Source organism: Brienomyrus brachyistius, chromosome 2 (assembly GCF_023856365.1).
Source record: "Brienomyrus brachyistius isolate T26 chromosome 2, BBRACH_0.4, whole genome shotgun sequence".
Classification (NCBI taxonomy): domain Eukaryota; kingdom Metazoa; phylum Chordata; class Actinopteri; order Osteoglossiformes; family Mormyridae; genus Brienomyrus; species Brienomyrus brachyistius.
Window position 1 is genome coordinate 33508474 of NC_064534.1, and position 27070 is coordinate 33535543.

Genomic DNA, 27070 nt, shown 5'->3' on the forward strand with positions numbered 1-27070 from the left:
ATTTAACAAGTGGGAAGAAAACCTATCAAGCACTTCTCAAATTGTTTCACAACACTGATTATTATTAATATTTATGCTATTAGTCTTAAAACATAATGCTGTGACAATAAATTGACACCAGAGGACGCTAAAAGACCGTGTAAACACAACCCTTCACCAGGAAGCAAAAGAATATTGTAGTAGATGAAAAGTAAAAGTGAAACACTGTACAGAACAGGTTGTGGAAAAACAAAACAAAAAGAGCTTTAACTGAGAGAAGGTACCAGTTTTTAACACAGAGAATAGGAAGTCATGCTTTGTAACCCTGTTACTCGTAGTGGGTGATGTAGTGACCGATTCCTATGCAGTGTGGAAAAGTATAGAATTTGATTTTGGTGTTTTCTAAGTTTGGGTAATGAAGAGAACAGGAAGGTGTCGTTATGTTAGAGACACGGCCTGGTGTTATTATGTCAGGGGCCCTTGGAATTGTGTAAACACCCCTGACCCGCACCCCCCCCCTCCCCTGTCGCCCCTGCTCAAGGGTGTAACTTTGGCTGGAACATTGGGGGGGGGGTTGACGTCTCCACCCATTACGGGAGAAACATGATTATTGAGGGGGTTTTATTAGCCAGTTTTGATTTATTGGGGTGGGCAGCATGGTGGTGCAGTGGTTAGCACTGTTGCCTCACACCTCTGGGACCCGGGTTCGAGTCTCCGCCTGGGTCACATGTGTGTGGAGTTTGCATGTTCTCCCCATATCGTCGTGGGGTTTCCTCCGGGTACTCCGGTTTCCCCCCACAGTTCAAAAACATGCTGAGGTTAATTGGGGTTGCTAACTTGCCCATAGGTGTGCATGTGTGAGTGAATGGTGTGTGAGTGTGAGGGGCCCAACAGTGAAAAGGCTCTGCCAACCATATGATCGATCTGAACAGATCCCATCATCACGGGTAAACCCTCTCGCCGTTTAGCGTTTAGTTTTGTGCTGCTAATGGAATTGTATTGCCCTATTGAAAATAATTGGGGTACCCTGATGTACGTTATGTTCCAGCCTGTGGGGTCATTAATGACGCAGGGGCAGTAACAGCTGAGTGGAAAAGAACAGCAGTTTCTGTTTTTTATGTCCTAAATAGTGCGACTTAGGTGGTGTTAGTAACTCGGTGACCAAATAAACCATTCTGCCTACTAAAACATTAAAAAAACAATATATTTTCTCCGCGTATGGGATGGCGAAAGGTAATCTGTCTGTTTGCAGCCTTTTACGTAGACGGTTTACATCGCAGATGGCTGTGGGGGAGGTACGACACGTTTCCACGCTTGCCTATTTAGAACTTACTTTCAAACGCGGTTAAAATGTTAGTGGAGCAGTAACAGCTTTGATGCATTGATTTGATCATATCTTTCCAATCAGGAAACTACGCGTTTGCTATGTGTACACATATATGAGCGGACTCCATAATCTACACCGCTTCGCTGTGGATGTTAGCTGCAGGTCGCGAGCTTTGTCATAAAATGAATCGTAAGTATGAAGAAAAATTAGTCGCGTGTCCTTGTGCTGTGTTTGATTGTTTAAAAATTACAATTAGCGATTTTTGCACTTGCAGTGACCCATCTGAGGTTGATTTGCGCACTTGCTCTGCTGCTATGGCCGTGTCACGGAGACCAGGGGAACGCCGCAAAAACCAGTGCCAGTAAGTGCCAGTCTTCAGGGGATCGCGAAAAAATCCTCATTCCTATCGGTAACACAGGCTACTTCTTTCTTTTCTAGTCTGATGGAATGTTTGCAATAGTTAAAAGTAGTCGTTTTAAAAATCCTGCAATGACATATACTCCACTGAAACGGTCCTCGGTGGGTTGGAAGGGGCGTGAGACGTTTTATGAATGACCATTCTAGTCCGCTCGTTTTTAAATAGATTTTTGTATTATCCGTATGTCTTCATCCATAGTTTCTCCAAACAGCATCGCGGCACATATATGTATTTAAATATTTGAGTTTTGCGGCTATCGGAGAATGTATGGCTTTTGCCTGCTACATCCCCCTGTATGCATGTAACTGCGAGATAACTTAAGATTTATCTTCCCTACTTTGGGAAGCTGGCGAAGGTAACGGGGGTGTGCGCAAATGTGAACAAACTTTGGGAACGGTTGTGTATACACAGACGTAAATATAAAGATTAGTAGCCTAAATATTTTCAAAATAATGCGATGGTGACTAAGCAAGCAAGTTATTGTCATTTATACAACTACTGTAACAAGATGACGTATGCATTGAGAGAGAGAGAGAGTACCCCTTGAATAAAAAGGCACCAGATACTTATATCATGACATTTATAAAGTACATTAATAAATATATTCCTTCGGTCAAAATTGTGTATGTTTCCACGAAGCAACTTCCTCGTTTCTAGGATCTGATATTTCACGAGTTTTTAAACCTGTTGGCAGTTAGCAAAGCCTGAATGTTTAGATATCAAAAATGAATTAAAAGCCAGGTTTGGACGTACTTGATTTTCCACAAATAGAAAGATTACTTAATGTTCCCAAGTCGGGGAAAACTGTACAAACATAAGATAGGGTTTGTAATGGGAGCAGGCACATATGAAACATCGCTTCAAACAATGTCTGATAAGATATGGTGAAGATGACTGCGCCCAGTATCAGAATATAAACACGTCTTTACTTGACATTTTAGCGCTCTTTGCAAAAGCATGATTTACGGACAACCCTTTGTTTTATTTTCCGGCCGGATATTCGGTGAGAAATATTTACGTGAATGTGAAACGGTGTTATACCCTTGGCTTTACATGGAAATGTTTGCACGCTTTATTTATCATTTTAAAATGCCCATGTGTATAAATAATTTTGGTTCCTTAATGAAGGAAGTAGATACTTGGACATGAAACGAAATTATGTTTCATTTTCTATTTGCATAAGTAGGTGTACAGGTACATTGGAATGTCTCTTTTCCCATGTTCCACCCTGGCATGGCAATGAACCCCAGCCCTCTAAAACTTGCTTAGAGAGCAGGAGAGAGAGGAAAGCATATGTAACGGAAGCATAACAATGAACTGGATTTTCTTTTACTTTTTTCATTAGAATAATATTTCTGCTTCGTAGCCGAGCAAGATATCGTTTAAGAATATTGAGTAACTTTAACGTGCCCCTTTGACGGACACCGCTATTTGACCCATAGGAAGAGAAAAAAAGTTTTTTTTTTGGAAATTACACAACTGGCTGTTGCATGGTTTTAAATGTATTTTCCCCTTGGCATGGTAGCAGGTGTTTTCTGCATAAGGGGATATGCTGTTCATGCACCAGTAGAAAAAAAAGAGTTAACTGACAGTGATAAACCTACAGCCTGTTAATCTCTCGTTCATACTCTTATGGACAAACGGAATGAGGCTATTTTTAATTATCTTAATAAAAATATGCCTCTGGAGAGGGTAAAGGGAAGTCATATGACTTCCTCTGTGGGTTTTTCGCTTCTGTGTCCCCAGGAAGCTAATTCATGCCTTTCTTTTTTCTGCTGATCCTTCATCTCCATTTAAAGGTAACTTTCGCTGGTTTAGGTGATCCCATTTTATATTGATTATCTGGGTTCACCTGTTGATAGAAAGCTATACACTGAGAGGTACCTTGCGTTTTGTGTAACATAGAAATAGGCAATAGTTGCCCTCAATCCATCCAGCTTCTGTACCCGCTTATCCTATTCAGGGGCGCAAGAGACCCGGCACCTATGCCTGCATTCCATGCAATTAGTATACTAATACGCACAATGCAATCCAACGTACAAGTAATATGCACCAGTATAATAACAAATGAAAAAACTTTAAAGGCAAAATGAATGCATGTGAAGTAAAAACTAGAAATATCATCACCTCTTTTTTTTTTTTTTTACTTAATGGCTCATTGCTTTCTACACTCTCGTGCTATAAGTTGTCATGACTGTGCAGAATGAGAAGCAGGTGAGGAAGACGAGGAACCGGGAATAAGGGGTTTAATAGACATTCGGCGAGGCAGACAGGACAGAAACCGTCATAACACTTCAATGGTCAGACTGGGGAAACAAACGGAATTGCGGACTAAATACACTGGACCCTAACCCCTACCCAGCCCTAACCATAACCATAAGTAACCAAACAAAATACAAGAGATTTTGCATTTTTAATTTTTTCATTGCAAAATATTCACATATTTAATAAATAAATTATTTATTAAATTGACTCCCCATAAGGGAAGAAAATGGGTATTCATCACGTTGTGGGTACATTGTGTCCCCATAAGGTAAGGTATACCCACTCACACACACAGACACAGACACACACACACACTATATTTTATTAAACAAACCTGCATTTTTAAATCCTGGTTTAATCCTGGTTCTGCTGGCAGAAGGCTACACTGCGAGGCAGGCTGCTTCCAGGCTCAAAGTTTCTAAGACAGTAATACACAACTACAGGGTGAAGCAGGAGACACTGGAAATGACCAGAGACCAGCCAGTTAGAGGGCGGAAGCGACATTCTAATGGCCGAGATGGCCGTTAACTTATCTGACAGTTTCTCGTGAATCGGAGAATGACATCAAATGACTTTCAAAAGGAATGGAAAACATTAAGTGCAGGCGTGAAGTGCACTGCTAGGACAGAAACTGGCCTTAAGTCCCAAAAAGCAATGGAAAAGCTCTTCATTAATGATAAATAGGGATGAACTAGGCTGCAGTTTGCAAAAAAAAAAGTATATTATTCACAGACGCACACCCATAAAGAGAGAAATGAGTGAAACAAAACTTCTGCTGTGATCTCTTCATTTTTTTGTGGCTGTATATGTGTATGTACAGTGTGTGTGTATGTGTGTGTGTATGTACAGTGTGTGTGTGTATGTGTAAACAAGTTTTTTTTTTCGTTTAATGAATTTGATCAGTTCCGAGCCACTGTATGAAATCTATGCTGTGTTCCCTCACCACAGCTAACCTCTGCTGCCACTACCCCTGCCAACACTGGGGTGTATGTGTGAGGGTTGGCCTGGCCGATTACCAGTGTGACTGCACCCGTACTGGTTACTATGGAGAAAACTGCACTATTCGTAAGTGAACCTTTTTTTTTTATGTCGGATCTTCAAAACGGACGTTAGTAACTAGGAGTAGGAGAAAGAGGCTTGGTGTGAGGAGGATTGTAAGACATTCCAGAGCCAGGAACTGTAAATATTCACAAGCAGCACCTGAGTGAAATAATTCGGCAAATCTGACACCCACATGAAAACCCACAGCTCCTGAAGCTGCGTGTAGAAGCGTTGCACAACATTTTGACACAAAACCAGCTCAGGTTTTTGTGGTATTAATGATAGATATCTATTTTGGGGGGGGGGGGGGGGTCACTCTTAGAAATGTCCCCTTTTAACAGTCTTGTATATATTCTTGTTATAATTCTGTTCTATGAACCACATCTGAAACTCAGGAGCTCAGTAGAAGCACTGTGTGTCCCACAGTGGGGAAATGTGCACGACCTGCAGTCTAGAAGGTTGACTGTGTGCAAACTGGCTGGGTTCATTGATTGGTCCGTGCAATGAAAAGAAATGAGTGATTGGCTGCTGACACATGATGTCATTGTTGTTCATTGAGGGGAGACTGACCATGAGGTCAGTTTCACAGCTGGTGAAGGTGGGGAAAAGCAGAAATGGACTAAGCTCCTTCACACATGCTCAGTCAGGATAAAATGTAACGTTTATGTCATTCCAGCCCTTATTGAACCTGTTAATTTAATTCATGATTTTAAATATCAGATTTTAAAATTTAATATCTTAAGAGGCGTCTGTATATTTCTGGGTGGGATTTTCTGTTTTGCTTGTTAGCTTCTTTGTAATCCTTCGTTTAGTTACTTTATTTTTCCATTCGAGAAAGACAGAGAAGATGAATTTCAAACTACTGCCATGATATTGTTAATAAAAAGGATAACCCCCAGTTTCACTGCAGAAGGATTTAAGAATTTCCACCAGTAAATGTAATATTTGCATTGCAAATAATGTTCTCTTCACCCTTCTTATAAAGATTGAATATATACAACAATTTAATTTTGGTTCTGTATACCATCATAATCGGTTTGAAATTAAATTCTCTATATGTGCTTAAAATGCAGACGCTACCTCTAAGTCATGGATAGCTATTGGCTGAACTATATAATCATTTTTATACATAGAACTCCTGGGTTTTAAGGGATCAAAAGTATAAATAATAATAATAATATCTTAATGAAATCTGTTGTATTAAATCCTTGGCTGCAGATCATTTGTAATCAATGACTGTGTGAGGTGTGGAGCCCATTGACAGCAGCAGGTGCTGGGCATAGCGGTTAGCGTATTGGTTAGCACTCCTGCCTCACGTTAAGGCAAATCCTGGAACCAGGATTCGAGTCTCGATTATTCATTCATCCATTCTTTTTCTTTTTCTTTCTTTCTTTCTTTCTCTCTCTCTTATCTATGGATAACAGAAATATTTTGTGGGCAGTGGTGGCTTGATGGTTAGGGACGTGCACTTGTAATTGAAAGATTGCTGGTTCGAATCCCTGACCAGCAAGGCTCCAGTGAGGTACACTGAGTAAGGTTCCGCCCCCAAGCACTGCTCCCCGGGCGCTGAATTAGCTGCCCCCTGCTATGTCACGATATCACATAAGGGTTAAATGCAGAGGACACATTTCATTGTTGTGCACCGTGTGCTGTGGTGTGTCAACACTGATCACCTAATTCTTCCTTGGAGATATTCTGCCAGGTCTGTACGGCAGCTATCTTCACTTATGTATTTGCCTTTAGTCTGGTCTTCAGCAAGTGAAATACATGCTCAGTTTGATTTAGGCCTGGTGATTCACTCAAATATTCCACAATTTCAGCTTGAAGATCTCATTGGCTTGGGGTCTCTTTCATTCCAAAGTGCAGTCCAATGAGTTTTGATGCATCTGATTAAATCTGAGCAGATCAAATGTCATTGCTTGTCTCATTTTTTTCATACTGCTTTTATCACCGGTCACCTCAATAAATGTCCCAGCCATAAAACTACCTCCACCGTGCTTCACAGAGGGGGGTGTATGCTGAGAATCCCTTCCTTTCACCACACTCTTCTCTTTCCACCACTCTAGTAAAGGTTAATCTTGTCCATAAGATGTTATTCCCAAACTGTACATTTCTTGTGATGTAGTTTTTAGAAAATTCTAATTTAGCATACGTGTTCTTTAGCCTAACCTGTGGTTTGCATCTTGTGGTAAACTCTCGTGCAATCATCTGTTTATGGTCGTCTCAGACACGGCTAGACCTACATCCTGGACAGTGTTTTTGATCTGGCTGACATTTGAAAAGGGGTTTTTCTTTGCAAGTGAAAGTACCTGACATCCACTGCAGTGGCCTTTCTTGGTCTATTGGGCCATTTGCTATTCCTGTCCGTTCTTTCTTTAACGTTTGTAACACTGGATTTTGCTGTGCCTGATGTTCTTTTTCTCTGACTTTCCACCCTCATGATGGACTGTTTTACTGGTATCAACACCTCTCACATTGAGTGACAGCAGCATCAAATCCCTGATGAAAATACACACTCAGGATCAGCTCTAGGACTTATATCAGTTTAATTGTGCAACAACTAAACAGCCAATTGTCAACATTGTTTTAGTGCCTTAAAATGTGGGGGAGCTGTGTACAAAATGGTTATAATTCTTCCAGAGTTCACCTAATGTATGTGGTACGGCTCCTTCCGTGATCCTCCTAAGCTATTTTTCTGTCTGTTTGCAGCCGAGTTTTGGACAAGAATCCACCACCTCTTCAAGCCCAGTCCAGCTGTGATCCACTACATCCTGACTCATTTCCAGTGGCTGTGGAGCATCATAAACAGAACGTTCATCCGGGACTGGCTCATGCGTGTGGTTCTGACAGGTCAGGCATGTGCTTCCAAGTTGAGCTGAACAGATACTGAGTCACTTCACGTAAACACACAGCCCGCTTCTCGTGTCCGTGTCTCAGGGCTTCAGGATACTTATAGGTGTAAAGCAACCTCACGTTTGCACAAGTGTGAACCCTTGTGCAAGCCTCTGTGACCCTATTGTTTCGAAGCAGGGAGGAACCCCGCAGGGCTTGTGAACATCGATGATAAACAGGCATGAAAAAAAAATTTAAAATGTACAATTTGTGGAGGATATGCAAAGGAAACTAGATAACACAGGCACAGTCGTCACTGCATTTGTCTTGGCAAGGCGTACAACTGGCTCTGTGGCTCAGCCTAAATGGTCTCGGATCAGGGAATGTGCCTTCTTGTTGTTCATGGTTAGTGTTTAAACTTATATTCTCTAGTTTTCAGACAGGATTATACTGGGTCTTGTTGCTGAGTGAGATTCCTACTAAATATATTAAAAGGTCTTAATGCCTCTGTTACCAGCATAGCATCTCATGAGCTGTTCATCCTGGATAAATATTTGGATAACATAGATTAGGTTACGGTCCCATTATCTTCCACTGGTTTTTCCAGTGTATGTAGGAGATGTAAATGAGACTTCCAACCACAATAACCTAAATAGCCCAATCCCACACAGGGGACATCAATTCCAGTCATTGCGTTTCAGGAGCCATGCAGGAAGCACAGGGCATGGAATGGGATGCTACCTCACTTCAAGGGCAATCCCCTTAAACTGCGTATGTTTAGACTGTGGAAGAACATCTGAAAAATCAGAGATAACCCACACAAACTCTACACACACCCACTCACACACAGATTAGGTATCTATATCTTTGTGGGGACTCTCCATTCATTTCTATGGGCATCACCTTAATCCCAGCTACGATAAACCTTACTTAACCTCTAGCCAGCTCTAACCTTAACCATAAGTAACCATATCAAATACAAGACTTTGGGCTTTTTTGGTTTTTAGATTAGATTCACATATTTTTATAAAATCGCCCTTTTGAAAATGTCCCCGGTCAAAATAATCAGTTTTTAATCACATTGTGGGGACCTTTCAGGTTGACTGCCCACTTTTCCAGCCTTTTTCTGACCCGTTGGATGGGTTGAACCCATAATTAAAACCCATAATTAAAAATGTGACATTAACACCACTGAAGAGTGTTAAAATGACAGTGAGACATGAGATTTCACGTTCATAGCTAGAGATGACACAATATTATTTTTTCCAGTCCGATCTTGTTACCGATGTTTTGAGAATCTTCCTATATCCATACCAGTCCAGTATTTTTCCCCTTTAACAATTACTAAGCATTAATGACACTTGTATCAATACATTTCAATTAACATGGAGAATTGCCTGCATTTAGTGTTGTAGTAGCATTGTTTGAGTACAATGAGAATAGGAAAATAATGGTAATATTGCTCAAACGAAAGATATGCCACTATGCTACAGGAAGAAATCCACGGCCAACATGATTTACACAAGTCAAATTCTTTGTTTTATTTAGTAACAACTTAAAAAAAAAAAAACAAATATTTCTTGAAATGCAAATTGGGCAATCTGTTGCCAAATTAAATCATCTTCTTCTTTCGGCTGCTCTTGTTAGCGGTCGCCACAGCGGATCATCAGTTTCCATTTCTTCCTGTCCTCTGCATCTTCCTCTTTCACACCAGCCGCCTGCATGTCCTCTCTCACCACATCCATAAACCTCCTCTCAGGTCTTCCTATTTTCTTCTTGCCTCTACATCCTCAACATCCTTCTCCCAGTATACCCAGTAGGCTTCCGAGCCTTTGATGCCTTTGCTTGAAATGGCGTATGTCTGCCCTGTTGCTGTCATAGGTTCAGCTACTAAAAGCACATCCTGATGATCCATAACAAGTCTATCAGGATGCCCTGAGAATGAATAGGACAGAGATGTAAAAAGCTCAGTCTCAACTCTCCAGTGCTGGGCATAGTTTCTTCAACACATCCGAGCCACCAGTTATCATCATATGCAGCCACGACGTAACCTGTGATGCTTGCAAAATATAGCCAGTCATAGCCACCCCCCCAAAAAAAAAAGTTAAAATTTGTTCGCTTAAATTTCCTCCAATATTGATCCAAGATTCGCCCAAATGGAAAGACCTTGTATAATATTATTTGTATGTTATTTCAATTGGAAAATGTTTCAAGATTGTTTGAAAGTTTAACATTTTTATGTTAATTTTTCAAACGATTTTTTTTCCCTTAAAAAATGAAGGAATAAAGATTTAGCATGCTCCATGTAAAAATTGCAACTTCTGGCTTGCCGGTGGATCGGTGCTTGAGATATAAAAAGTGAAATGTGTTTCGAAATTGTTCTTAGTGTTCGGGGAAGATATATTCAGTAAAAGTCTGCACTAGGGCTGCAACGATTAATCGAGGAATTCGAATAACTCGATTACAAAAAAATCCTCGATGCAAATTCTTTGCTTCGATGCTTCGTGTAATCCGCACGACTATGTACTGCTTAGTGATCAGCGTGTTTCACTCGGAGGATTATTACTGTCGCACAGTGTGCTTACGCTGCATTACGTGTAGCAGGTTTGATTTGATGGCACATTGGAGGAAGACAGGGAAAATAGCGAGGAAAGTCAGAGAAAAGACGAAAAATGTCTATAGTTTGGGACCATTTCAAACAAAAGAAAAAGCGAAAATACTGTACAATGTGTCCATTATAAAACCGAATTAGCTTACCACAATAGCACAACGTCAATGATTCAACATCTCATGCAACAGAAAGCACCCAGTCTATGCATCCAGTCCACATAGTGGAACCAATACATGGTACGTGCGAGCGTGTCACTCACATTCCAACTAAAATAGACCTGCGATAGAAACGTATTTATGGGCATATGTGTGAATAAAACAGTATAACGAGATTCAACCCAAGCAGCCCCTATTTTTCCTCAATAAAAACACTGATAACACAACAGCAGTGAAAATGATGCTGTCGTAGTTAATTAACATGGAGCTGGAGCCTGTCTATACACTAACGGCAAAGAGCAAAGAGACGGTTCCGTTACAGAGATGGTGAACTCAGGTGGAGTGATAATATTAATAATATTCCATATTCATCCATTTTACAAACCGATTATCCCACTGGGTCGCGGGGTGTCCGGAGCCTATCCCGGAAGGGATATAATAATATAAATAATATATTATAAATATAATATAAAAATTACCCAGCCCCCAAGTAATACTTGATTACTAAAGTAATCGACAGCTGCAGCCCTAGTCTGCACAGTTACGGTTATTTGTGGCTTGACTTTTAAATATAGCTTATATATGCTGGGTCAATAAAGATCCAAGGTATGCAATAGTGTTTCCTGAAAGTCCCATGTACATAAGAGCTGAGAAAATGTTTCCTTAAAAAATATATACATATATGTACATAAATGCACTAAAATGGTTTAGTTCTTTTGACAGATATTGTACTCAGTTTAACCATTAAAAATGATTCTAAGTTAATAAGTTGTTCATTTTACGAGACCTGTCTGTTTTTTCTTTTGAATACTTACTATTGCTCTTCAATAAGAAAAGGATTTCTTATCCGCTTACTTGATTCATTGATGGAATAGTCAGTAGAATACTCATCGATGGAATAGTTGGTAGAATACTCACCGATGGAATAGTCGGTAGAATACTCACCGATGGAATAGTCGGTAGAATACTCGATTATTACTCAATAGCTGTTGCCCCAGTTCAGGGTTGTCAAACTCCAGTTCGGGGGGGGGGGCGCAGAGCCCTGCACAATTTTTGTTTTACCCTCGTTTAACACACCCGATTCAACTCCTTGTGCTAATTACTACACAGCTCTTGAATCATTTGTGGTGGAACAGGGAAAGAACTAAGCTACACAGGGCTCCGGCCCCCCAGGACTGGAGTTTGACACCCCTGCCCTAGTTAGTTCAGACTTTTAGGTTTGTAGTTCATACAAAAATGCAAAACATATATTTATTTATAGATATACCGAATATTCTTTATTAATATTATTTATTATTAATTCATCTTTTTATACAATATACTAACCATTTAAATTATGCCCCTCCATGTACACAGTTACTACCCTACACGTCGGGAGCACTACGTTTTGGACCAATGATTTACGCGTACATACAAAATTACCAGCTTTTAAAATTTGTGTTTAAAAGTTACATGAGAGAAATAGGAGGTGACTGCAATTCCACGGTCATAAACTACGGAGAGGAAGATACGTAGGGTACCCAAGCTAAATTCACTTACGTACTTTTAATATTAAAGATATGGTATCCTCTTACACTCACAAATATTATTTGTCACTAACATCTTATATGCATTTATATGCATTATATGCAAGTGACTCATTTCAGTAGTTTTTTGACGCGTGGTCTGTCAGTTTCTGTGACCTTCCAAGCTCAAGCACCAAACACATGTAGTGGATAAACCACGACACAATGTGCGGTTATACTAAAAAAAATGAAGGCGAAGCGGAGGGCGGCTACCCAAGGCTCGAAATAAAGAGCGGCTTTCGGGACTGGGGGCTACTTTCCGGTGTGCACCACGACTTCCCAAGTCACAAGCACGTGCATACGCGTAAGTGCGCGGCAGCGCGGTCAGCAAAAGGGCTTCCAATAAAAACATTCTACTACGACTAATGCGGGAAGCTAATAGCGTCGCATTTCATATAGGGACAACGTCATAAGAATAACATAAAAATCACGCAATAATTTTAATAGCCTAATCAGAGCAAGCAAAAAACAAAATCACAAAGCGGAGGGACACTATCAGCAAGACCCGTTAGCGGTACAGGACTAGTTGTAGACGGTGCACTGTTGTTGTCAGTCGCCGTTGTCTTTGTTTGTATAATAAATCCAAATTGTCCGAGCCGAGTTGTTTCCGCGCTGACATCCTGACTACTTAAAAACCGCCCGAATTACTGAATAAAAACACTTTGTTTTCTTAATTAACGACTTAAATTCAAATACCGCGCCTACTCCTTGACGAGGAGTTTATGTGGCTACGTAAATGTAGTAACGAGTGCAGCGCCGCCACACATGGGTGGCCACAGCAGGAATAGACACAGTTAATTAGTTAATAAGTTAATAAGCGCACAACATCGAAATATTTATATTTTATTATTTATTTTAGAAACCTTAATGTACGGTATGGGAGCGTACTGCATTCACAAAAGAAAAAAAAATCAATGGAAATGAATTATTGATCTAACTTAGCCGATGTCAAATGTCTGGGCAAAAATAAATAAATCTAGTTTATTTATTTCCTTGTTTGTTTGCTTATACTCCCCGTCCCGAAACAAACTCCAGTATTTTGAAACGTATGAGCCTGCGGAGTGATGACATACTACCGAGAACATACACTAATGTCAGTAACAGTAATATTTATCTCATATCAAAGGACAAAATAAAAGCTGATTCATTGCGTTGGTGCCACGGTCTGCCTTATCCTGTAGTCTAGCTTAGCGCCGATTGATATCTATAGGCTATTGGCCTTTTTCATGATTACGAGATAGTAAATCATAATTCCGAGATAAGGATTTTTTTTTCTTTTGTGACTGCAATGCGCTTCCGTAGTATGGAAAATAAAATACAACCTATAACACAAAAGTGGAAGATTTTTAGAGCTCACGCTAAACGTTTCTCGAGAGGCTTTCAAGGGAGCTTGTGTTCTTTTAAGGGGAGCAGAGAAAAAGAAGTTTATCTCGCTTATCCTATGGCTAATAAGCAAAATAATCTCCAAATATTGAAAGCTGCCATTTAGTATTTCATATCTCATTCTAAACAGATTGATATTAAATCAGAATCAAATCAGATTGAATTAGATCATCAGCTTATGAATCCAAATCATATCAGTGCCAATACCCAGCCATACGTCTTAATAATTTAAATACAAAGGTCTCTTTATTGGGGGACAAATTAAGCCAAATTAAATAATGGGGAGTACATGTCCCTCTGTCACCCTGGATCCTGTGCCCCTGGCTGAGATAGATAATTGACTTAGAAGTGAAATATATAGACTGCACTGAGATGTTATACAGGATGTCTCACAAGATTGCTTTGATTCACTTTAGTCTGCTTTTGTTGTAGTATTGTTGCAACCCCCGAATACTCAGTCACTGGTTTGGTAGGCAGCAATGCCCAGAAGTTACATTTATGGATACAAGATATTGATTATTTAAAATATAGCAACCTGTTTGTTATTTGCATTTTTAGCAGCAGTCTTCTATATAAACAAAGTTTACCCAAATCCCAGGTGTAATGGACTAGATTTCACCATTACCCAGCTGAATGCCATGCTAATGTAGCTGTTTCACCGCCTAGCGAACCGGGACAAAGTTATATAACAGAAGAAAACAGAGCAGAGATACAAGACTGATATTACGTCTCCTGTGCCTTTGATACTATCCTGCTACTGTGGTACACAAATTGCAAAATAACATGGAGAGAACTCCGTTAAATGAATGCCTGCAAAAGTCCAAGACTAACCTACACCTCAGGGGCCCATAAGCCACAATACGGTCAGGGCAAAATTTGGAAATTTGGTCGATCAATTTACCAGTGCGATTCCCTCCCTTCTCCCAATCAAAACACTCTTGCCCCCACCCCGATTGGGAAATTTTACCACTGGCATCCACAATTCGATTAGCAGATTATTGATGCTCTATCATTTTAAATTCCCTTTTGCTATAATTATTTTTGAAGAAATACCTGCAAACAGACTAGATTATGTCATTTATCGGAAAAAAATGGAATAACGATAGTATTCATCAACCAGCCATTGTTAAAGCGATTTGTGAGGATTCAGAGGACTAATAACCAAATTCCCTTTTTTTGTTCACAAATTTGCATGTAACTACCAAAGATATCATCCATCCATTTTCCATACCTGCTTATCCTGTGCAGGGTCTGAAGCCTGGGCAGGGAATAACCTGGGAAGGGGCGCCAAGCCATCACAGGGCACACACACCATTCATACACGCCATCAGACCTACAGACAATTTGGTAACTCCAGTTCACCTTACCATGTTTAGGACTGTGGGGAGAAACCTGAAAACCTGGAGGAAACCCTATGACAACATGGGGGGGGGGGGGGGGGGCAACAGTGCTGATCACTGCACAGCGTGCCGCCCCTTCCAAAAATATTATAAAAACGTTAAAAACAAGTTGTTTTGGCATAAAATTTAGTCAAATTAATACTGACTTAAACTCTTTTTATGCCACTTACATCATAGTCGCCACATTAGAATCTCTCAGCATTAGTCTAACAGCTTTCCGCCGTGTTCAGCTGCTTGCACTGTGATTGTACAACAACTAGGCCATCCTTTAACATCAATAAAGGAAGCCTGCACTTTGATTATTATCTAAGTTTGATTACTATCGATCAGGCTTTCTGCTTTTCAGAGTTGGAGACTGCCAAAATTTTGAGACTCATGGCAAGTGTCAAATTTGGAGCAGATCAATGAGCTCTAATGTTCAAAATATTAAAGCACGGGAAGGATATGGGTATTTTTAGGGACAGGTGAGGTCGGGGAGGTTCTTTGCTTATCTGTAACTAGCTATATTAATTAAGAGTGTAAAGAAAGTTTGCTGCGTGTGGGACACAGGAGGGCAAGACCAGGAGCTGTGGTCTGCTAGTCGTTGCTTTACAGGATTGCATGTTACAAGTGTAATCTCACAAGAGAATGTTGACTTGTTCACCTTCCCATCGCATTTTTGGGGTGCTAGTAAAATCGTCTTCCATCTTCCGATCCCTGTGTTTTAAGAAGCTGAAATAGAAACCAGAATTGGTTTGTGATTGGTTTCTTGATATATAGCATGCAGTACCACATTGACCGGTGTCCAGCAATGGCTGAAATGTTTATTTGTACACTTGTGATTACGGTCACATAGCTAGGGGTATATTGGACGATGAGGGGAAGGTCCCTTTTATGTATCTGTTCTGACTCCTGTTGATGCAGTATGCAAAACATAGCATAAAAGTAACAGGCTCCACCACTCATTTCCGTGAAGATGATCACCATATCTTATCAGATAACTGCAGCAGAAAGATTGCACTTCAGCAATGAATGATATGTGTGGGAGCTGTGACGATGTTAGCTTTGGTGCTCACTTTGGCAGCTGTTAGCACATTGGCTTTGTCGCATCCCCTGGGTTAACAGACTGACTGGACTCTGAAATATTAATTCTGTCCTTGGTCAAACAGCGGTGGCAGTTTCAAGATAACCGGACCAGTGGCCCGTGCACGGCCGGCCCACATTCGTTTAAAGTAACTGATTTACTGGGATTTACTCTGCCAATCAGATTCAAGTCAGAGGCGTAAAGTAAAATGTTACATATTATGGATAGTTTAATGAAATTATGCTGCATTTGCACAGGTACTTTAGAATATTTTAGTTTTCTCACACGCCATCATCCCATCTTACTCTCCTTTGCGAGGTGAGAGCAGAGTGTGGGGTCTGAGTCAGCCAATTATCCAGCTCCCAAGAAGCATTTTCAGATGTCTAATCTGCTAAACCCCCCCCCCCACCCCCTCTGCATGCAAAGTTTTTATTTTATTCTTTTTACTTATCTGTGCTTTCTGTACTAATCTCATCGAAAAAAAACCTGACTAAACTTTTTTTTTTTTCGGTGAACTCACATAGTTTCCTAGTGCTGCGTCTCGGCACGCTAGCGCATTTCACATGACTGTCGCTGCCAGCACCTGCACGCACATCAGCTATGAGACTGTTGCAAACCTGATCATTTCCATAATCATGTCTTTCCTGTCATCAGCCAGGTCAAACCTGATCCCGAGCCCCCCAACCTTCAACTCCCGATATGACTACCTGAGCTGGGAATCCTACTCCAACATCACCTATTACACACGCCTCCTTCCCCCGGTGCCCAAGGACTGTCCCTTGCCCATGGGAACTAAAGGTGAGCCCACCAGGAGGCAGAGAACACTGGCTGATTGCTGGACAGTTCGAGCTGAAGAGTGCTGTATGTTCTGTGTGTCTTTGTGTGACTGCATACCCATTTTGCTGTTTACTTGCTCCATCACATCAAACCCTTAAGATCCCCAGGTGAATTAGATGGAGGATAATCAGTTCTGCATTAGGATGCATCACTAGCAAAGCATCATGAGAAGTATGCAAGCCCAAATACCAAGAATCACATTGATCACTCACCATTAATCCACCAAAACCTTGCAGTATATTTGATCCTGTTGTACTATAAAGCAAAATTCATGATTTCGATTAGCAGTGCATCCAAACCGATACAGTATGCATGTACTAGCACTCGTCCTTAACAGGGACCACAAAATGTCTTCAATGTGGAAGCACTTAAACACAAACGACGAAAACAAAAACGTAGCTGACTGAAAACTGTGCTCCGGTAAAATATCAAGGGGAGGTACGGAACAAGTTCATACAACACCAGTATTCAAAATAAACATCTAAAAACTAAACACTAAAAAGAGTGATGAAATTGCCACTAGCAGCACTCTGCAACAACCCACCCTGCAGAAAACACAGAGAAATAAAGTATCAAAAGATACCTCTTGTGCCCCGCAAATGACTAAAGCTCTTAAGCAGTGTATCGTTCTTGACGATCAAGCATAATGTTGTAATTGTGGTTCACACAGAGCATAATATTTTCTGAGGTGGAAGGAGGCAGTGCTTGGATAAAATCAGGTGTGGGTTCTCCCTGTGTTATTCAGTACCTGTCAGGGTCTTTACCCTTCGACCCCGCCCTCTGTGACCCTTCCCCATTTGGCCAGCATGCATTGCAGGCCATTCTGCCTTTCCCCCTCTCTGTCTTAGTTCCTAGTCTTCCCTAATGCGTTTCCCCCATTCCCTGGACTGCTGCACAGCGTAGTGAGCTGAGCATCCAGCTCCATCTGTAGATCTGGGGGTCGTGGGTTTGAGACTAGTACATCCCAGTCTCACCTATTTGGGATTTTGTTTGCCTTTTGTGATTTTCTTAGTGTTTATTTTCTTTCATAGTTCTCCCATTCGTGGTCCACCCTCCCTGCGTTAGCATTTGGTTTTTTGTACTTCTCGTATTTTCTGTCAGTCTTGTATTTCCAATGTTTGATTAGTGTTTTCTAGTTTAACCTCCCTAGTTCTGTTCCACCTGTTGCTTGTATTGTGTTCTGTTTTGATTGGTTGTTAAGTTAAAACTTCTGTCGTGTGTCCTTGTTAGCTCAGTCTGGTTTGTGTATTTAAGTTCTTGCTTTAGTTCATTTCCCTATTTGGTCATTGTGTAGCACTGATGCTCTGATTGGCTTTTTTTCTGTTCTGCTCCCTGTGTTACTCTTTCCCCCTTGTTACCTTTTTAGATTTTTTTCCTAGTTAGTTTTTTTTGATCCCTCATGGTCCTTTACTTTATGCCTTCCTCAGTTTTTGTCTTTTGAACCACCAGTAGATCATCTTTTCCTCTCTGTTCCATGCCACGTTGCCATGGCAGTACCAGGTGCCGGTACTCACCTTGATATTCAATGCAAGCAGATACTAGGTGCCTGTACTCTAAAGAGAAACACAAGGAGATGCTGGCACTCTATACTGATGAGTACCAGCCCTCTTTCAGCAAGCACAAGTACGAGGTGTAAGGAACAAGTCTGTGAAGCACTACTTTATTTGGTTTTAGACAGTATGCAACATGTTTTTCAATCATAATTAAATCTGGCCTCCCACTCGTTTTACATCGAGATGAATGGTGATCAGCACTTCCAATTAGTAAACCCCCACCCTCGGTCGGCAACCTTTGGTGCCTGCTGTTTAGCTGATTATCACTATGTGTTGTTTGTGGTTGGGTGGGTGCGTGGGGATAGGGCATGTCAGCGGAGGGGAAGGATTTCGGTTGGAGCGAGTGTGAACGCAGAGTGTCACCAGCTCACATCTTCAAATAGGTCATTTCTGCTTGAATGTCAATTTGGCTGATGAGTTAGCCAGGCTACAGTTTAAGCTAAATTAAAATACCATGCAGATTGTTTATTTTTTTGGAGTGAGGGGTGAGCGATTTCATTGTGTCAGGTTGCGTGGCGAACAGTCGCTGGGTAAGCGGGTGATCGCTCAGGCAGGCGATGCGGGCAGGAAACAGGCAGGCAGGTGGAATTTGGGGTAACGGGATTTATTCGGGAAGAGCAGGACAGGACGGAAGAACAGCATCGTCACGCAAACTTGGTGTGCGTCAGTCATTATCAGAAGATGTGTATAATTTATACATCTATATGTATAATTTAGTCTGCGATTGCACAGACTCACAGCCTTGAAGTCCACGCTCAATGAGTGATCCTGCCTTTTTAACCTTTATCTTTTAGTCTTTATCTTGTACTATACATCTTATCTTGTCAAGAAAGTGGTTAGTAAATGGAGCCTAAAGAGCCAGCTGGCCTGAGACAGCAAGAAGCAGAGATGTTCAGGAGGGTTGAGCCTAATGATCAACGTTTCTGTTCGCCCACCACAGGAGCAGGAGCTGTTTTTGGTTAATTTTCTCACCCATGTGTGCTTTCAGTTACAATATTGTTTAAATTTCATTTTAGCCTCTGCTTGTAGCTGTACTTGTTTCATGAATTTGATAGCAGCCTTGCCTCATTAGTCATCACATTCTTAATGTGGTCATAAGAAAATGTGGTCTGACAGTTCTGTGGAAATAAGTTTTACTGACTTCCGTTCTTGCGTTTTGAATGAGAAATAAATTTGTGCTTATGTATTTTTTTGGAAGAAAGTATCTTTGGAATGGTACAGTGGAGCCCTTTGTTAGGAGGAGGGAAAGAACAAAATCAGTTGGTTCAAAGTAAACATTTTGCACATAGCTGGGCACTAAGGTTCTAAGCACTCAGGGTGACATAGCTGGGCATTAAGGTTCTACGCATTCAGGGTGACAAAGCTGGGCACTAAGGTTCTAAGTATTCAGGGTGACATAGCTGGGCACTAAGGTTCTAATCATTCAGGGTGACATCTGGGCACTGAAGTTCTAAGCATTCAGGGTGACATAGCTGGTCACTAAGATTCTACGCATTCAGGGTGACATAGCTGGGCACTAAGGTTCTAAGCATTCAGGGTGACATAGCTGGTCACTAAGGTTCTAATCATTCAGGGTGACATATCTGGGCACTGAAGTTCTAAGCATTCAGGGTGACATAGCTGGTCACTAAGGTTCTAATCATTCAGGGTGACATATCTGGGCACTGAAGTTCTAAGCATTCAGGGTGACATAGCTGGTCACTAAGGTTCTACGCATTCAGGGTGACATAGCTGGTCACTAAGGTTCTAAGCATTCAGGGTGACATAGCTGGGCACTAAGGTTCTAAGCATTCAGGATGACATAACAAAGATTGACTGAGTTTATTTTCTTTTTCTGTAGGAAAAGCTGAGCTTCCAGATGCCCAGCTGTTGGTGGAGAAGTTCTTCCTAAGGAGGACATTCAGACCAGACCCTCAGGGAACCAACCTTATGTTTGCTTTTTTTGCTCAACATTTCACCCACCAGTTCTTCAAGACTCACAACAGCATGGGGCTGGGCTTCACGAAAGGCCTGGGCCATGGTGTGAGTATCTGTCTCCCTCGCAGCCAGGGCATGTTTACGCTGAACTGGCAGGGAGGGGTCTCATGGCAAGAATCATCACAGATACAGCTATTGCCTACTCCCTATATCAGAAAATTCAATGATAAATGAGAGTTAAGGCTCATGGTTTTGTCAGTATTGTACCATTCATGTAATGTATAAGAAATATACAAAGTCCATTAATTTCTCTTAATATATTAACTGATTCTTTGGAACCTCCCAGTTGTAAATATACAGATGAAATGACTGATATACAGTGTAATCATTAGGTATTTGGACTGTGATGTTTTTATTTAGCTCTGTAAATAGTCAAAAGGGATTTGAAATATGCTCGTAAAGAGCAGACTGTCAGGTTTAATCAAAGGCTCTGAACAGCTTTTTTGGGTGAGCTGTGTTTAAACTATTTTTATACATGTCCCCACCCTCATAAGAAACCAAAAGTATTTGGGCACTAGGCTGCTTAGCTGTTCCCTGTGAGTTCCCTGCAAAACCAGGTGAGTTTTGCTACAATGTCAATTCATGCATAATTTAAGCTGATTCCTGGAGATGTTTTTATTTGGAGTCTTTTTACGCGACATGAGGACCAAAGAGGTGTCGATGCCAGCAAAGCAGACAATCGCGAGGCTGGAGAATCAAAGAAAAAATATTCCAAGACATTTGGTTTTGCTCTATTTGGTACATCGAAAAGAAAGAACCTTGGAAATACCAAATCGCCTGGTAGACCAAGGATGACAGACGAACACTTTCGCTTGTAAAGAAAAACCCCTTTTCAAATGTCAGCCAGATCAAAAACACCTTCCAGGATGTAGGTCTAGCCGTGTCCGAGATGACCGTAAACAGATGATTGCACGAGAGTTTACCACAAGATGCAAACCACAGGTTAGGCTAAAGAACACGTATGCTAAATTAGAATTTTCTAAAAAGTACATCACAAGACCTGTATAGTTTGGGAATAACATCTCATGGACAAGATTAACCTTTACTAGAGTGGTGGAAAGAGAAGAGTGTGGTGAAAGGAAGGGATTCTCAGCATACACCCCCCTCTGTGAAGCACGGTGGAGGTAGTTTTATGGCTGGGACATTTATTTATTGAGGTGACCGGTGATAAAAACAGTATGATAAAATATGAGACATGCAATGACATCTGATCTGCTCAGATTTAATCGGATGCATCAAAACTCATTGGACTGCACTTTGGAATGAAAGAGACCCAAAGCCAATGAGATCTTCAAGGTGAAATTGTGGAATATTTGAGTGAATCACCAGGCCTAAATCAAACTGAGCATGTATTTCACTTGACGAAGACCAGACTAAAGCCAAAATGTCCCCAAAATAAGTGGGGAAATAAGTGAAGATGGCTGCCGTACAGACCTGGCAGAACACCTCCAGGGAAGAAGCCCAGCACCTGCTGATGTCTATGAGCTCCACACCTCATGCAGTCACTGAATACAAAGGATCTGCAACCAGCATTAAATATAAATCGCCTTTAAGATATTAATTTGTCCAAAAACCATTGCTCTCTTAAAATGGGGGCTATAATTCCTGCACACTTCAGTATAGTTGTCCATAGCCTTTAATTAAAGCTGGGTTTTTGCATTTTAGGCACCCATTGAGTGTTTCTTTTCAAATCCACTGGTCTGTACTCTAAGGCTAGTAGAAAAAACTCAATTAATGTATGTACGTAGCACTGGGAAGGGAACCTAATTTATTTGTAGTGCTGACTGTGTCTGTCTGTATATTCTCAGGTGGATGCGGGACACATCTATGGAGACAATCTCGACCGCCAACTGAAACTCCGTCTGCACAAGGACGGGAAACTGAAGTACCAGGTGATGTTGTGGTGTATAACAGTGTCAACTACAGGCTTTGGGAGGGCCTGTGTTGGGTTTCTACAGCAGTGTTTCCCACCCCAGTCCTCAGGGACCCCCAGACCCGATTGGGAGGGAGCAAAAATGTAACTGTCTGGTAGGGAGCTGAGAGGGACCAAAGAACACGGACCGCCTGCGGGTCTCCACGGATGGGAATGATACATCACTGTACAGTAACCAAGCTTGTTGAGAAACATTGTTCTATAGCATGGACGCCAACTGTGTAACATCACTGTAGGTGTCTGTATGGCATGTGTACTGCTGGTGAGAACCTTCAGTTGCTTCTCATTTTTCATGTTGCCATTTGGTACAGCAGATGTTTCTGGTCCAGGCTCATGTTCTTCACCGTGTTTATTTCCAAGATTCCGTTTCTGGATCCAAATCTTATATTTATATGAAACGGCTATGACTGACAAGTCTCTTGTGTTGGAGGAATCATCTTTGGGATTTGGTCTATATGTGTCTGTGCTTTTTTTAAACTTCATACGTTGTTGCTCTACAACCTATGCTCTGCTGAGACTTTTATAGTCGCAAGTTAATATAATCTAAAAACGAATCTTTGTCCTCTGTCTCATTTGCTTCCTAAATAACTGATTTATCAGATGTTCTGAAAACTCTACTAGCCATTAACCAACAAGAATGCAGTTTGAATTACTGCCTTACGTACTATGACCTACTTTCATATTTCTGCGGTGATGCATAATGCTTACTCTGCAAGATTCGGATGAGATAAGGCTCGATCTCCTGCCGTGCCTTTTCAGATGTCTGTGTGCGCTTTCTGCTTTCCTAGCATCCCAGAATTCTCTCCACATAAGAAAAGGTTGACATGCTTTGGAAAAAGGAATGCTACAGTGTTCTGTCCTAGTACTCCTTTTCATTCCTTCTGCATTACACGCACTCTGTTGTTCCTTATGCAACACCTTATGGTACGTATCAAGATGTCATTCTCTTTCACTTTCTTACTAAAAATAGAGATGCGAGGCCATAGTGACACCATTCCACTTATGGTGATTGTGTTATAATACAAGGAATGTATTATAACACATAGAGTCACAGCAAACAGAGACCTTCAGAAGGGATATTGCACAATTTCTCATGGACGGGCATTTCTAACTGACACCTATGCACATACTCGCACATGGGGGAAGTTGTTCACAAACCAGTTGCAAAATAGCAAATAGCACATTACAATTTTACATCTGTCAAGGAGTCAACTACGCCCAATGAATGCCCAGGTACAAGTGTAGCAGGAGCTACACAACATCTTCCAACAAAGCAAGAACCTACCAAAATAAAATGCAACATTAAAAGCATTCAGGGAAGATGGAGCGGAGTCGGTTAGCAGAGGTATGATTCCTGATGATCTGTTACTGTCTCTCTACTGGTTCCCTGACAGTAAGTGTACAGGCAGGAAGTGGGTTTGGCTTTGCTTGCATAGTTTAGGTTATGTCTATGTTCTTAATCGTATAGAAATTCAGAGCTTGAGTTGTTTACATATGAATGTGAGCCAGATGGGGGCCGGATGTTTTCCAGCTGAGCAGAATCACAGTGGGCGCTCGGTAGGGTTTGCCCTTTAATCTTGTTTCTCCCCATGCAGGTGATTGATGGTGAGGTGTACCCCCCATCTGTGACGGAGGTGCCCGTCAGCATGAACTACCCCTCGCATGTCCCAATGGAGCAGCGCTTGGCCATCGGCCAGGAGGTGTTCGGGCTGCTTCCCGGGCTGGGCCTCTATGCCACACTATGGTTGCGTGAGCACAACCGGCTGTGCGACATTCTGAAGGCGGAACACCCCACCTGGGATGATGAGCAGCTCTTCCAGACTGCCAGACTCATCATCATCGGTGAGTGATCCCCCTGCACGGAGGATGCCCTCCGACGCACTTTCAGTTTTACTTCCCCTCGGAGCTCTATCAAGCACGCTTGCCACAAAAAGCATCAGAGAAACTAATGTATAGTCAACTTGAATCTAGCTAGTGTGCATGTGTGTTTTTTTTTTTTTACTGAAAGCAAATGTCTTTCGGTTTGAAGGCGAAACCATACGCATTGTAATCGAAGACTACGTCCAGCAGCTGAGTGGCTACCTGCTAAAGCTCAAGTTCGACCCATCCTTGCTGTTCGGTGTCCAGTTCCAGTACCAGAACCGCATTGCTGTGGAATTTAACCAACTGTACCACTGGCATCCGTTGATGCCAGACAGTTTCAAGATAGACGAAGAAGAAATCCCCTATGGCCAGTTCATCTTCAACACCTCCGTTCTGACCCACTATGGCGTGGAGAAGCTAGCTGAAGCCTTTTCTAAGCAGATTGCTGGACAGGTATCATGCAATATCCGTTACGGGTGTAATGACATCTGCATCCAGGCTCCTAAGTACTTGAACCATCACAACCTAAGACACAAAAAAATTCACTGAGGGCATTTCAACTGAATTCTGTCATAGGCTCATATATATGTGGCGACATCCCACTTTGTCCCTAGCTGGTCCCATAGCTTGTTCTGATGTTCAAATTACTGGAGGATAAAGACCAGATGGATTTTATTTTTTTGCGACATTTTATTGAAATTAGTGAAATTGTCTTTATGCCTCCCTCAACTTGCTCTTAAAAAAAATAAGAGCAAGTTGTCCACGAAGGGCAGCCATAGCGGCGCCCAGGGAACTGGGGGGGGGGGGGGGGGGGGTTAGTGGCCTTGCCATACAGTTGGGTTCAGTGCTGAACACAGTGACCCCTGCTGCTTGAACCCAGGTATTTCAGAGAATCAACCTGTGAGGGTCAGCCTTGTTACCATACTGTGCCTTGTCTCAAGGACACACAATAATCACGAATACAAAGAGCCTACAGGTTTTCACCATGCAGACTGCAATCCCCGTAGATACTAGAAGACTCGCCTTTTTTAGCAAAGACAAATTGCCCTATTTTTGTCTTTAGCGGAAACGTTGGTTGCTTCTTGTAACTCTGAGGCCATCAGCTTTTGAATCTTCTGCAGCACGTGACTCTGTCCAAGATAAGCAGTTGAAAGACGTAGATGAATCTTTCACATGTTTTCAAATTTCTGAAACCCTCCTATCACAAGATATAAAAAAAAAAATTTATATATTAATTATTCTAATTAATGATTAAATGGTGATAATGAGCGAAAACGAAATTCACTGTGAGTGAGCGTATAATGTGATGCTTGTCATTATCTGCTATATCACAAATGCAAAGTAACACAGTACATGGGTGATAATGACCAACTTCTGTTTAGTTACAATTATTGTCTATTTTGTTAGCATTGTGTATTATTAAATGTATTCAAGTATTCTGCCTATTTGCTGATTAAATGGGTAGCTAGATCCAGTCCTGCTTCACCCAATTTTTTAAGCCCCTCCCCCCCCCTTATTTTACATATTTTGTTGTCCCCCCCACAATTCAAAAGCTTGCAGTTCAGAAAATAACACTGCTTTGCAGTCCTACACTGGAGCTCTTGGTTTGTCCATTGACGATAACGTTTCCTTCAGATAGGGGGCGGTCGCAACTTCCATCCAATAGTAACAAAGGTGGCGTTGACTGTCATGAAGGAGTCCAGGCAACTGCGCCTTCAGCCGTTCAACCAGTACAGGAAGCGGTTCAACCTCCAGCCCTATTCATCTTTTATCGAGTTGACGGGTAAGATTGGTGCCCTGCTGTTCATGCAGTGCAGGTGACACTGCCAGCTGGGCCTTACTGTACAGAGACCACAGTTACAGGTCTCACTGACATTCAGAGGCTACGATGGTAATCAATGAATGTACTGTAACCCACAAAAAATACATTAATGTGTTGTGTGGTTGCTGGAAATACTGGGGTAAGGTTTTGAAACGGCTAAGCTAACACACTTTGACAGGCACAACAGCATAGTTTTACACCGTCATAGCGATCATTTAAGCATCATTTTCTTTGACCGCCTTGGACTTTTGCACAGCACTGTATCTTCGGCCATTTCTCGGTGTACTCAGTGCCTGCTCTGCTCCACAGGCGAGGAGGAAATAGCAGCAGAGCTCCAGGAGCTGTATGGCGACATTGACGCCCTGGAGTACTATCCCGGCCTAATGCTGGAGAGGACGCGGCATGGAGCTATATTTGGAGAGAGCATGGTGGAGATGGGAGCGCCGTTCTCGCTCAAAGGGCTCCTGGGGAATCCCATTTGCTCCCCGGAGTACTGGAAACCCAGCACCTTCGGCGGACAGACCGGCTTCGACATAGTCAATTCTGCCTCCCTAAAGAAATTGGTGTGTCTGAACACCAAGTGGTGTCCACATGTGTCCTTCAGCGCTACGGAGATTCCCGACGACCCACCCAGAGACCGCCCCAAGCCGTCCACGGAACTGTAGCTGTCCGTTTTGCCACTGCACATTCTCACGTATCACACTCATCACCACAGTCATTCTCACCCATCATATATACGCATTCCTACAAACGAACTGCAGCTGTATCTGACGCGTGGATCATAACCCTGACCTGCTTAGGCACAGAGACATGGCAGGCACACGCAGACTGTCATCAGCTCCCACAGACCATCTTCTGTTGTGATGCTATGCAGGAACTCAGCAGTGGGGGAAAAAAAAATCAATGGGAATTTGTCATAAAGTGTGATGTGGGTGTTAAGTAGCCCTAGTGATGTTTGTCATTTTGAAGGATAAATGTTTTTTAATAAAATTGAGACATTAACGTGGCACATGAATTGATTATTTTAATGTATAGGCATGACAGAC

The 27070-nt window shown here is 41.8% G+C and overlaps 1 protein-coding gene across 3 annotated transcripts; it reads left to right on the plus strand.

The window, feature by feature from the left end:
- Nucleotides 1-907: 907 nt before the first annotated feature.
- On the plus strand, nt 908-27031 carry ptgs1 (prostaglandin-endoperoxide synthase 1). 3 transcript variants are annotated; one of them, XM_049001221.1, is made up of 12 exons: nt 908-926; nt 1388-1495; nt 1581-1715; nt 4938-5054; nt 7740-7880; nt 16694-16837; nt 20270-20451; nt 22215-22298; nt 23935-24181; nt 24369-24655; nt 25838-25985; nt 26334-27031. In XM_049001221.1, exons 2-12 carry the CDS (start codon nt 1456-1458, stop codon nt 26687-26689), a joined length of 1881 nt encoding a protein of 626 aa, XP_048857178.1. In that variant the 5' UTR covers nt 908-926; nt 1388-1455; the 3' UTR covers nt 26690-27031. The 3 variants fall into 3 exon arrangements, with proteins under 3 accessions (XP_048857178.1, XP_048857174.1, XP_048857187.1); XM_049001217.1 differs by lacking the exon at nt 908-926 and adding an exon at nt 1154-1274; XM_049001230.1 differs by lacking the exon at nt 908-926 and having other exon boundaries at nt 1297-1495; nt 1581-1667.
- The last annotated feature ends 39 nt before the right edge of the window (nt 27032-27070 follow it).